The sequence below is a fragment of the Caretta caretta genome, chromosome 1, assembly GCF_965140235.1.
Source record: "Caretta caretta isolate rCarCar2 chromosome 1, rCarCar1.hap1, whole genome shotgun sequence".
NCBI classification, from domain to species: Eukaryota; Metazoa; Chordata; order Testudines; family Cheloniidae; genus Caretta; species Caretta caretta.
The window spans coordinates 271,677,036-271,690,690 of NC_134206.1; the positions used below are offsets into that span (position 1 = coordinate 271,677,036).

The 13,655-nt window shown below is 42.4% G+C and overlaps 1 protein-coding gene across 4 annotated transcripts in view; it reads right to left on the bottom strand.

The window, feature by feature from the left end:
* Positions 1-4,228: 4,228 nt before the first annotated feature.
* Positions 4,229-13,655, bottom strand: part of CRADD (CARD and death domain containing adaptor protein) — a 100,253-nt gene continuing 90,826 nt past the window's right edge. For all 4 annotated transcript variants that reach the window (XM_048835584.2, XM_048835586.2, XM_048835583.2 and 1 more), the window contains exon 3: positions 4,229-5,289. In XM_048835584.2, coding sequence (XP_048691541.2) covers positions 4,988-5,289 — 302 coding nt within the window. In that variant the 3' untranslated portion in view covers positions 4,229-4,987. The remainder of the gene's footprint in view (positions 5,290-13,655) is intronic.

The following is a 13,655-nucleotide window of genomic DNA, read 5'->3' on the forward strand; positions in this document are numbered from 1 at the left end:
TTAATTTTGTTGGTACCCATTTATAATCTGCCAGAAATCTGACTGCCTCCACTCAGCAGAGAACAAAATAACTTTTCTGAAACCTGGTTACTGCCTAAGGAAGATCCCTCTGTAGACAAGGCAGAGAAACAATCACCACCATTTTCAAGGACTAGAACAAAAATGGATTCATCTCTGTGGTAATGCCAGCAAGGACCATCTTTTTGTTATAAGTTTGTGCAGCGCCTGGCACAATGGGGGTCCTGGCCCATGACTGGAGCTCCGGAAGTGCTAGTGCAATGCAAATAACTAGTGCAATGCAATGCTAGTGCAAAGCAATAATAAATCATAATACAAAAGGTAGGGTGGCTGATAGGGATTTAACTGGAAAGGATTTCTCTAATCATATTAAGGGAGCCAGACTAAGAGAAAACAGTTGTTGCTCTGTGCTTAAGTTATGTCCATGAGCCCAAACGCTGTCTATCTGCCCCGCAGGATGTTTCTACTAAAAAGCGGTTAACAGTGAAATAATTCAGGTTATTTAAACTGATACTGCACTCTGAGAGCCATTCTTTCAGATTGCAGTATACTGGTAATATCTGGAGGGCTCTCTCTTCCACTGTCAGGGCAGAAACAATTTAAAAAATACCTTGAAAGTTCAGATTCTGCAGAAACTGCTGGAGATGCTACATCAGGGAGATGCTAGCATGGCATACTACTAAGTACTGGCTCAGTGCAAACCCATGCTCAGAACTCAGAGGGTATATCTTCACTGCAAGTTAGCCTGCGCTCTTATCCAGGTGTTACCCTACCACAAAAATCTCTCACCTGAGTTAAGTGGTGCTTTCAACCCAGGCCACGTGGCCTGGGTTGGAGGTATGGTTTAGAGCTCAGGTTCCACTTTCTCGGAGCAGCTAACCTGTCCCCTTTGCAGCGAGGACACAGGCTAAAATCACTTGATTGCTGATAGTCCTCCAGTGCCTTCCCAGAAATCCCCCCTGTGCTCAGAAGGATAGACAAGTTCTCCCACAACTCACTGGGAAAGCATCATGGAGAGGCTTGGTTTAGTGCATCACAAAGAACCATGGGAAACGTCTCCAGAAGACTTAGTGATACACATGGGTGAGTGCAGTACCAGTGAGGACATCATAACCTGAGTAGGTCTTTGTAGTGTGGCTGCTGGCACCCAGGTTAGGCTAAGTCAGGTGCTCAGACCTGAGTGCCAACCATCCAGGCTCATTCTGCAGAGAAGACAGACCCACAGACCCATTCAAGAACAAGGATTTAAACCTGCTAAAAACCAGCTGAGGGGGCTAGCTGGTGGCATAGATTAATGCAATAAAGGAAAATTGGGTTTAACTTGACTTAATATAGAATCATAAATGACCATCATTTTGGTGGTCTCAGCTCACTCATTTTAAGAGATTTGCCAAAATAAAATGTTCATATGGTTTGGCACAATAGCCATTCCTTCATTCAGGGAGAGGTGTTAGAACAGCAGTAATGTCACCCTGCAGCGAAGTAAGGCTTGAGGTGTGGCTGGTAGAGAGATGGGGGAAATTGCATATCTGTTTCCTCATTAATCTAGACAACACTGCCAGTCACTGACTTGTTTATAAACACCAACTTTTACCCACAAATAATTCTCCAAAGAGAATCCAACCCTTTGCAGATGGCATGATCTGGGCCTACCACAGTGGGATCCCGGAGTGGTGCTATTAGGTGTTACAATAATTCATAACAATAACAACACAACCTTTCTATATTAGAAAGGCAGTTTGTTTCCAAATTTTCTTTTGAAGCCAGATGTAGCATAGCAGGAGATTTTGTACCAAATAGGTATAGAACATTGGTCTGGAAAGGCAAATGCTAAATACAAGTAAATTAATGTAGCGTACATCCAGCATCAGTCAATATTTTAATTAAGAAAAACAAATTTCCATACTGAATTTTACAGGACCAATTAGTAATGTGCTTTTCAGTCATTTCCTGTGATGGTCACTTCTGGAAAAGCACACAAACTTTATAAATACGCCAGTCTGCTACAGAGATTGCAACAGCTACTGACTGATCTGACTTTGTAATATCGATTTTCAAAAAAACAAGTGGTTAAAAGTTAGGCTTCTAAACAAGTGATATGATTTCTAAATGTATTGTACACCAAGCAACTCCCATTGACTTCAGTGGGAGCTGCTGGGTGCTCAGTACTTTTAAATATTAGGCCACTAATTTAGGAACTTAAATATAGCCCTAAAGCCCGAATTTTATGCTCCTGCTTTTTAAAATCGCACACTCCTTACACACAGAGCAGTAAGAGCATCAGAGAAAATATTGTTGATAAGTTTTCTGTGAAGGCCTTAAAAACAAACTACCAACAAAATCAGCCTGGTTTAATTATCATTATAACTTTAGTGTCTGACTCAGTGGATATATTCAAGTGATGAATCTTTGCAGTAAGACGCATTATACCAGACTTAATATCCTTCAGATAGCAGAGGAAGGGGTGTACAATGGTCTTGTGTAACACTTGTTATGTGTCCATGTTTTATGAAATGTGACCCTACTCATATATCTAGTTAACAACCAAAGCATTAAATACTTTAGCAACGGTTACTAGCACTGTATCGCATATTGTTTAGATAGGTTTTGTAGTAGATTGAAAAGGTTTTGTACTTGATAGAAAAGAATAAAATACATTTTAAAGACCTCTTAACTGTCAAAGAGAGCAATGAGATAACCTTGCTCTAAATTTTAAGAGTACAATTGTCTTAATATAAAACAATGCCCACGAAAGAAAGATTCTTAAAGACTAATGAAAGGGAGTTTTCCATTCAAAGGGATACTACTGTCAAGTCAAATGTGGTCCTAAATGTAGGCTATTTAAAAACAAGCTTTTACAAGACCTAAATCAATAGAGACATTTCTATGAATTTAAAAAGAATGACAATGGACATTTTTTTAAAACAACAACAAAATTTCCCTGCAGTATATGCCACCCCATCATTGTAGCATTAAGTCAGGGCATGGGAAAGTTGAAGACAAAACTGATTAGAAAGTCATGATAAGCCAAAGAGAACCTGACATTCATTTTCAATTGTCAAGCCTGAGGACAAAAACCAAACAGCATAAATAGCGGCAAGTGAACAAGATTTTTAAAAATTTTCTGTTTTCCTTTCCTAAGGTAGTACTGGGAATTCTAGGAATGCAGGATGTAACCTTCAAATGTTATCTGCAAAATAGGTAAGGAGATTTATTTTAAAAACTATATAGGAAATGCCATACTGGATCAGACCATGTAGTCCAGTGTCCTCCCCAGTAGTGGTTGACACCAGCTGCTTCAAAGGATGGTGCAAGAAACAATGCAGTAGATAGTTATGGGATAACCTGTCCACAGGGAAAGTTTCTTCCTAACCCCTATCAGTTAGATGTTGGCTAAAGCCCTGAAGCCCTGAGGGTTTATATCGCTTGCAAACATTTTTTGTTTTAATCTTTACTTTGGAACTTAACTCTGGATGTGTTCATTATGTTTAACCCTACACGGTGACCTTTCAGTGCAGAATGTAAAACACAAAGTTTACCTGATTCAAAGAAGCTGACTCAAGAGTCTATCAACAGTGGCATAAAGTGGTGGGGTATGTTACATTATTTTTCCACTTGTACTGGTTTAGTATTCCTTGAGAATCAAATTCTGCCTGGTGTGGTAGATTCAACTCCCTTTGAGACCAATGTATAGTGTGGGTGTGTAACAGCATGAGAGGGGCTTTGCAAAAAAAAAAAAAAAGAATCTTTCATGCTCTTAGTAACTTCTCCGGCTCCCTGTCTAAGTTTTATTCTCTTAGGGCACCAGAGTGGATGCAGCAGGTGTATGTCACCCTCTTTTGCCACGTACACTTAACGTGTAGCTAACACCACTGTTTATATCACTTCTAGATTTTGCCCAGAAATTCCTCCAGGAGTTGCACTTCCCCTCTCCAGGCTACATTTGGCTGAATTAGCCCATGATCTTTATGCTCACGTAATTCCATATACATAAGCCACACTCAGATTGTTTTCAAATAGAACATATACATGTATATGAGATTCCTGAACAGAGGGTGAGTGTTCAGCACTTTCTGAAAAGCAGGTTCCTCTAAGGTGTCAAGCTAAGCACTCAAATAGAACATATACATGTATACAAGCAGTTTGAAACAGCAAAATATTATATATCTAATCTATAGCTATATCTATAAAAAAAATTCCAAAGCTCAAATTGATTTACATTGTTTATTTGAGACTTGTTGATAGAATTATGCTTTCATACACCATAATAGGATATAATTAATTAAGATATAAGTGAGGTGTAACAGGATCATGAATGGCTGAAGGTCGGGACTGTATTATAGAAGACTAAAAATAAAATACCAGCAGATTGTTTCTGGGCCTGAATGAGCTGATTCTGCCAAACCATACTGTCAGGTACCAGGAGTCCAGAAAACCATGGCAAACTGGGCAGCCAGCAGACTGTTCAGATGGCCCTCTCCTCCCTAATTTACCTTATGGTTTTGAGAATTGGGGGTACAGGACAAAAAAACCCTCTCACCCCCAAAAACTTTATGAAGACCTCTGACTTAAGTGAGAGTGCTGAAATATTTTGGGCAGAACCTGGGGGAGGAGGATGTTCCGCATTGGCTCTAGAGATGAGTCAGTCTTCTTGAGGGGCTGCCCATAAATTGATCTAAAAATTCTGGACCCAAACTGTTTACCTACCAAAAGTGAACAAAAAGAACGATAATTTCTTAAAGCCTGTTAAAAAATCATCTGGCATACATGTAATTATAAGAGACATCAAAACCTCCCACAGAAAACTGAAAGCTACAAGGAAGAACAGAGTAATAAAATTACCAAGCTGCTTGTCTGCCATTTCCTCGATTTCTAATTAAGAGAAATCAGAACACTGATAAGTGATTCAATGAATCCAATTGATTTCATTTAGCAAAAAACTCAAGAGCCACCAATCAATAACAAGACTTCACTCAAGCATATGCTGGATCACAGAAGGATCCACTTCTACGGCCATCAGACTGGTGTGCAGATTTTGGATTGTTGCTTTGATTCCAAAACGCTGTCTCCAAAGGACAAATGCAGCCACAATCTGTGACTGCACATTGTGAGGGTGATGGACTTTACATCTGTAGATGTCATTCAGTGACAAACCCAGGGACAGTACAATATGCTCCCACTCAGGCCCCAGACTCCTGGCAAGTTTGTTAATCTGCTGATCTGTTGGTGGGTTCTTCAAAACATCTGGTGGAATTCCAGTTAACCCGTCACCTGGAAAAAAGCAAAAAGCATACATACATCACTAGGCAATATTTTGGGCAAAAAATGGGCAAGGTTAATGCAGCCGGAAGCTTCAACAAAAGGGTTAAGGTTTATGGTTAAAGACTGAATTAATTTAGGGAACAAAACATATATAAAACAGAAGGATTCATTAAAAAAAAAAGTGCTAAACAAACTTTGTTATAGGACTCTGAGATTTAGGAAAATAAAAGACCTAGACATAGTGATACTACTGAGGGTATGTCTACACAGCCTGTGGAACCAAGCCTCCCAGCCTGGACTGACAGACGTGGGCTAGCAGGGCTCACACTAGCATAGGTGCTGGAACTAGGAATGCTGGGGGTTCTGCCACACCCCATGGCTTGAAGTGGTTTCCATCATATGCAACGTTTACAGTCTGGTTCAATGGCTCTCTGTGCCTCCACCATACAAATTGTTCCAGCTCCATCGCACATTAGCCCTCCAAAAAGAGCTGTGCAGGCAGCGCTTTGAAATTGCGGCTTGGGTTGGAGCTCTGGCTCTGAAGCCCCCTCCATCCCCTTCCTAGGCTTCACAGCCCGAACTGCAACTTCACTAGCTCAGACATAGGTAAGAGGTTTTTTGCAGGAGTGGGTGGGTGAGATTCTGTGGCCTGCGTTGTGCAGGAGGTCGGACTAGATGATCATAACGGTCCCTTCTGACCTTCATATCTATGAATCTATTAAACTAGTTTCAGAGGGCTAGCACAAGTCCTGCTAGCCCGAGTCTGTCAACCCAGGCTGGGAAGCTTGCTGTCACAGACTAGTACACATACTCTAAGAGGCCAAGAGTTTCAAAACTGACTGGTGGTACTGGGTGCCTAACTTGAGATTCCTGAACAGAGGGTGAGTGTTCAGCACTTTCTGAAAAGCAGGTTCCTCTAAGGTGTCAAGCTGAGCACTCAAAATCACCAGTCACTTTGGAAAACTTTGGCCAGAGTTTATGTCATAGTTGCTAAGGCCAGAACGGATCATTATGGTCATCTAGTCTCACCTTCTGCATAAACACAGGCCATAGAATTTTGGCCCGTAATTGCGTCAAGCCCATAATTCCTGGTTTAACTACTGTATATCTTTGAGAAAAATATCCAACCTTAAAGACTTCAAGGGATGAAGAATCCACCACATTCCTAGATAACTTTTTCCAATGGTTAATTAACCACATAGTTAAAAATTTGTTCTTTACTTTTAGTCTAAATTTGTCTCGCCTCAGCTTCCAGCCATTGGATCTTGTTATGCCTTTGTCTGTTATATGAAAGAGCCATCTACTATCAGAAATCTTCTCCCCATGGAGTTACTTATAGATCATGATCATCCCTTAACCATCCTCTTTTAAGTTAAATACACTGAGCTTCTTTTGTCTCACTAGGAGGCATGCTCAAATCATTCTTGTTGCTCATTTTTGATCTCTTTCCAATTTGTCAAAGTCCTTTTTGAAGCGTGGCCATGATGAGTAGACACAGTATTGCAGTAATGGTCTCACTAAGGCTTTATACAGTGATAGTAAAATCTCCATACTGCTTCTTCTTCCCCTACTTATATGCGCAATGATCACATTGGACTGTGAGCTCATATTCAGCTGGCGTTCTACAAGTACCCCTAAGTCTTTTATGTGTTGATGCTTACCAAAATATAGTCCCCTATTCTATGAGTCTGATCTACATTCTGCATGACCTAACTTTCATGCATACAGTTGTATTAAAATACATGTACTTCAAATAAGCCTGGCTTACCATGGAATCAAACTTGCTCTATAGAACTGACCTGTCCTTATCGTTAGTTACCATTCCACCAATTTTTGTCATCTGCAAATTTTGCCAGCAATGATTTTATAGTTCCTTCCCAGACCACTGATAGAGATATGAATAACAGAGGGCCATTAAAAGATCCCTGTGGGATCCTACTAGAAATGCTCCCAGTGGATGGTGATCCCCCATTTACAGTTACCTTTTTTTTTTTTTTTTTTTTTTTTAAGATCTAGCAATTAGCCAGTTTTTAATCAATTTCACCAAATTGCCCATGTCTCCTCTCCACTCCTGCCAATACAATCCCAACCTGCAACGCCTTATCTCACTGAGCTATTTGGCCTCTCCTCATTCACAATCTCCTTCCCATTACAAATAGTTTCCCATAATCCCTCTTCCCCGACCCAGTTCCATTCATCTGGCCTTCCTCAAATCTCTTTCATGGGATTTCTTCCAGTCCCATGGTCCCAAAACAATTCTTGTGGCTAGCTCCTGAATTTTGTCCAAGCTCCCCAGTGCTTCCCGCAAAATCCAGGCATGTATTGCTCACCTCAGAAAATTCCAATGCACTGCAAGATTTTACTACCAGAGTCACAGACTACAGTACCAATACAGTCCATCCCCCAGTACAGCCACCTGCAGAAGTGCATAGGTTACCATAGTTAACAGTGTTTAAAATGTTAAAGGAATTGAACGTAAAACCTCCGGTTAACCTGGGGGGCCTTCCTGAGTATTCCTTATTGTAATTTCAAAGGAACTGAAAAGGATATTTTAGCTCTGAATGTGCTGTTCAGAGACACAGTCTTTTGCCTGTAAAGTCACAGCTGATACTAGTTACATTGAAAATGATGCAATTAGAAAGAAGGTATTGCAAACATATCTATGAAACCTAGTCATCCTTAGATACTAACTGTCCCTTGAGATTACACCCTGATGCTACAGGCCAATGAATTTTGTACTCTAAATTTGTTGCCTGGGGGATTGCATCAAAATGGAAGATAAATACCCTCCAAGAGAGTGCTAATTATAGCCTACTGATCTCAATAATGAATAAGCAGCCAGCTCCCTACAGAAGAGCTGCTTTGTGAAATCTAATTCATAGCTCCAATATCATGCTCAGTCTGCATCAGCGTAACACAGTAACAACAGTGAAAATGCAGCACTCCCTTTGCATCATGAAAAGTTTCTTGTAAAATATTTTTGGCATAAAAAATCCAGGGCCTGCAGATCATTTGGGTCATTCAAGACTGATGTACACTATCAAGAGCTCTTTTGATTTAATAAATAGTTACTGTCTGAAAAATATTTTAGTCTGCTTTCATCTTTATGTCTCCAGACCACTAGAAGAGCCCTGGGGGGTTGGATGGTTAACAGAGGACTAATGATGGGCTACCCTGCCTTCCTTAGGTCACCAGTACAATCCCAGCCCAAGTCAGTACTAGCTGAACAGGATGACCCCCCCCCAATTGGCCATTTGGTGGCTTATGGGAAATGAGTTGGTGGTCTCAGTCCAGATCACAGTGGATGTAATTTCCAATCAGTTTGCAAAAGTGGATTATTTTGGGCCTGATCCACTGAAGTTAATCAATGTCTTTCAACCGACTTCAGTAAGCTTTGGGTCATGCCTTTTGTTGGCAATCTCAACAAAGGCATCAAGGATGAAATGGGTAAGAAAACTGAACTACCCTCTCATCAGTAGAGGGGGTCTCTCCAGAAAAGGGTTAAGACAACGTTGGTGGGGCTGCCTGTACTGCCGCTTCCCAGCTCTGCAGGTAATCAGAGGCCTATCTCCATAACTGTTAATCTGAACCCTCCATAAACAAATATTTAACTAAAACTAAAATTAAAAAGATATGGTACAGTATAACTATGGTTATATTGTACTCTGGCCGATAATATCTCATGGTAATACAGTTATTATTATGCTTAGCTACTAAATATAAAACAATGACTGCTCCCCTCCCCCCAAAGAACTGTTATCTGCCAACCTCCTATGATCTTTGCTCTCATACCAAACTGTTTACATTTTCTGGGCACTAGCAAAAGGATGATTTTATGCTGAGGATATTGAAATGTGATAATGCAGGAGGCCTAACAAAAACACGTTATCCTGCGCGTCCATTCTCTAATATTAAACAGATTTGATTACACCTAGTTGTGACCCAGGGAACCCTTGGTGTCAAATAGCGGAAAGCACAGGGGGTTGGATAGGTTTTACAGGGATCTCCTGGGTCAGATATCTGCATGATAGCTCACCAGAAGGTGACATGAAAGGTCTCTACCGAGAGCCGGTAGCCCACTGGTTGCCATAACTATTGCAAAATGTATGTAGGGATAATATTTAAGGAGTTACGTATCTACACTGAAAATTATGTTCTTAAGGTCTTAGAGTAAGGGAGGTCACCAAGAGGAGACATACCTTGGACATATTCCTTTCAGGCAGGAGGTAGCAGACACTTATATCCCTGTCTGATCATTTGTGTATTGTCTGCCTTACACTGGAGGCCTATGTGCATACTGAGCCAGGTGCCAGTCAAAAAGCTACAAAATCTACAAAAGAGAAAATCTACAGGCAGAAACAAATACAGCAGGCGGAGTGTCCTGTTTATGGATGTAGAAAAAGGATGGGAGTGGTACATCCAGGGGGGCAAGGAAACTCACTCAGTCATCCTTGACCTAGGAGACAAGTTGTCTGTCTCATGAAAGGAGGATTACAGACAAGCCTGGTTGTAAAGCACTGCAAGGATTTGGGGTGAGTATTTGCTCTAAGACACGAGAATATCTTAGTAATTAAGTCTACGTTTTAGGATGAGTGTTATGATTTTGTTTTATATGTAACCATTTATTTCCCCTGCTACTACTTGAGTCTCTGTGCTTTGTTAAACAAACTTATACTTAATTTCATTATAAATGGGGCCCTACCAAATTCACAGTCCATTTTGGTCAATTTCACGGACAGAGGATTTAAAAAATCATAAGTTTCATGATTTCAGCTATTTAAATCTGAAATTTCACAGTGTTATAATTGTAGGGGTCCTGACCCATAAAGGAGCTGTGGGGGGAGGTCCGCCAGGTTATTCTTGGGGGGCTGCGGTAACTGCTACCTTTACGTCTGCGCTGCTGCTGGAGGCGGCGCTGCCTTCAGAGCTGGGCAGCTGGAGAGCGGCGGCTGCTGGCCGGGAGCCCAGCTCTGAAGGCAGAGCCGCTGCCAGCAGCAGCACAGTAGTAAGGATGGCCTGGTATGGCATTGCCACCCTTACTTCTGAGCTACTACCTGCAAAGCTGCACCCTCAGTCAGGAGCCGCCACTCTCTAGCTGCCCAGCTGTGAAGGCAGCAAAATAGAAATAAGGATGGCATTGTACAGATTTGCCACCCTGACTTCTGTGCTGATGCTGGTGGGGCGCTGCCTTCAGAGCTGGGCACCTGGCTAACACCCGCTGCTCTCTGGCCACCCAGCTCTGAAGGCAGCATAGAAGTAAGGGTGGCAAAACCGCAACCTCCCTAAAATAACCTTGCAACCCCCCTGCAACTCTCTTTTGGATCAGGGTCCCCAAATTTGAGAAATGCTGGTCTCCTCCGTGAAGTCTGTATAGTATAGGGTAAAAGCACACAAAAGACCAGATTTCAAGGGAGGGAGCCCAGATTTCACAGCCAGTGACGTGTTTTTCATGGCCGTGAATTTGGTAGGTCCTTAATTATAAACATAGCTAATTGCTGTGCATTACGTGGAGTGGTGATCCAAGGTAGATCTGGAAAGCTGGGATGTAGTGTTTCTTTGGAAACAGTGAATCTGTGTATACTGCAAGTGTCCAGTGGACGAGGGGCTGGACACTCCAGGGGGATTGGAGGGCTCAAGGTTTGGAGAGCAACTATTGCTACTTCTGCAGAGTAGCAGTGGGGCCTGCAAAGACTAAAGGGGAGTGTTTGAGTTGATGGTGGTGTTGGGGAGCTGACCCACGCCAGGCACAGACAAGGCTTCCTCATGCTAAGGGCAGATGCGGTAGTGAGATGCTTGGCAACTCGTACCCCTGGGAAGCATCACACAAGTATCTTGCCTTCAGCATGTTATCAGCCCTTTAATAATAAATTATCATCATCATCATCATATATAAAACCCATCCAGGAAATCTTTTAATCTTCCATTTAATCCAATATGGGTGTACATGTTTCTGGGATGTTAGCCAGATGTTATATTTAATACAAAGCATTGTTATCTGAGTCCCATTCTATACTCTGTGTTGATTCTTTTTCATATATAGTAGCACAGTTTTTGGAACATTTGGGACAGATAGATAGATAGATAATGTTATCTAGATATATAAAAACTGTTGTATCTTTATTGAGAAATATTTAAATAGGCCACTTTAGATTCTAAGTTACATAAAAGAGGGTTGAGGTTTATTAAGATTACTGTTTTACAAAAGCAAAGGCATTTCAGTTGAGGGTGAAATTTGCTATACAATTGAGGCCTTAGTCTTAACATATTGTTCAGATACTACAAGTAATTTGTAGTAACTACAAAGTATCCCCTTAAATACTACTTCAGTGTGCTCCAGTGAGCCTAGGTGTTGGGGCCATATAGCAAATTTCAATGAACAAGGATCAAACTCATAATCCTTTTCTTTCAGTCCTGATGCATGCAAATTGTATCGCACCTTCCAAAGCCCTGTCTGCTCCCATTTCTAAGGGCTAGTCCACATTAGAAGTGATGCAGCTGTGCTGCTGTAGAACATATGATGAAGATGTTCTATACCGAAATGGCAAAGCTCTCATTGACTTTAATGCTGCAGGATCAGGCGGGGTGTTCCTGAGCTTCCAGACCAGTGTACAGACAGGAGGATGGTACTATGCTGGTGAAAGCAGAAAGCCAACAGAATCAGGATCTAAGCAGAACAGACCATAGATGCGTACCCAGACACAACATGGCTCTCCCTTAATAATCCAAGCAGCACAGCCTTAATTGGAGCAAAATGGCAGGATGCCACCTGTGAATTCCCTTGTTCCTCAGGGCTGTTCTGACTTACAGCAGACTAAATGGGCCATTGAACAGCCCCGGGTCATTGGAGCATTCCAGTAATGCCCCGATGCCAAGGGCGGTGAGGGGAGATGGCATAAAACTAACTAAAGCAGGCTTTATGCCACCTTGAGATTTTCTTATGTCAGGGGACTCCCCAGCTGGCCATGTCAGTCAGCTTTAGCGCTGCTTTGTGCCACTCGTTAGGGCCAAGGATCTGGTCTTCCATTCCCAAGATTGTTAGAAGTCATTAGGAAGTGCGTAATTCCCACAGAGTTCATAGCAAGTGTATCAATAGCCTCAGTGATGACTTTAGCCTCCTGCCTTCACTCCGAGCACAGTTCTTCCCTGAAAAGTGCTAAATTAAAAAAGGCAGCCTGAGGCTCAACATTTCTCATCTCTCAGTGATCTCCATAGCAAATCTGCTCACTTGACAAATCTAGTGAGCCAACAGCCTGTCACACTCGGAACACACGTTTCATTTTTTAAAGGAACTTAACACCAAATTGCTCTCCCTGAGGCCCCCTACAGGCCTATACACTTGCTTAACTGAAACACATCACAGCTCTAACAGTAGGTACCAAACTGGCACATACAAAGCTGCCAGGTTCTGTCCTGCTCCAGGTGTGATATATTACACAAATTATTTAAAGAGAGAATGTTCCTATTAGCAAATAATTTGCATGTAGCTATAAACTCAGGGCATAGACTGGAACAGAATTTGGCAGCTCTGACTGGTAGCTGGGTGGGGGCAGTGAAATCTGAGTGGGAAGCATGGGGAGGTGGTGGTGTGGGGATTGGTGCTGCAGCAGAGCAGAGTGCTAGGGCTCCCAGGGACAGGGAACCCCTCGGGGAGGTAAGAGGTACTTGTGCTGCTTGTTGCAGGGTAGGATAGAGTGAGCTGGGAGCTCTGGAGGCCGGAGGATAGAGGATGTTGGGGCTCATAGGTGGGGGCACTTGGCAGAGGTGGTGGTGGGGAATAGAAGGTTCTGGGGCTCCCTGGGAGTGGGGGGCAGGTTGAGGGCTTCCTGGGAGTGGGGGGCAGGTTGGGGATGGGGTAGTTTAGCTTGGTTTGTACTGAGGGCAACCTGAGGCCGGTATCAGGCCTCCCTCTTGTGCTGTCACCCTTCCCACCTTCTCTTCCTGGCTGCTCCTTCTTGACCCCATTCCATCAGGCAGAACTATGGGCAAATGCCTGTAGCCCCCTGCAGCATATCCAAATACGTGAGGTCAAGGCTGCTCTGTGGGAATACGTGACTGGACTGTCAGATACATGTCCTGAGATATGCGTGATATTTAGCAGCCCTGCACAGTGAATGTTTACTATGTACAGCACCAAGACCCTTGTTTGCACTTTGCAAATACTTGACAATGAGAATCAAGTATTACAGTGATGTTACAGTTATTCTAAACTTCAAAGGGGTCAGATCCTGCTCTCATTTAAGCACAAGCATGGGCTCAGATTGCTCAACATTGATGCGGTCATATAAATTACCCAGACCATTTCCCAATTTCTGACGTTGTGCAAATTGGACATTGAACTTGCTCAGGGGAGGAAGAATGGCACTTTGCAACAGCTC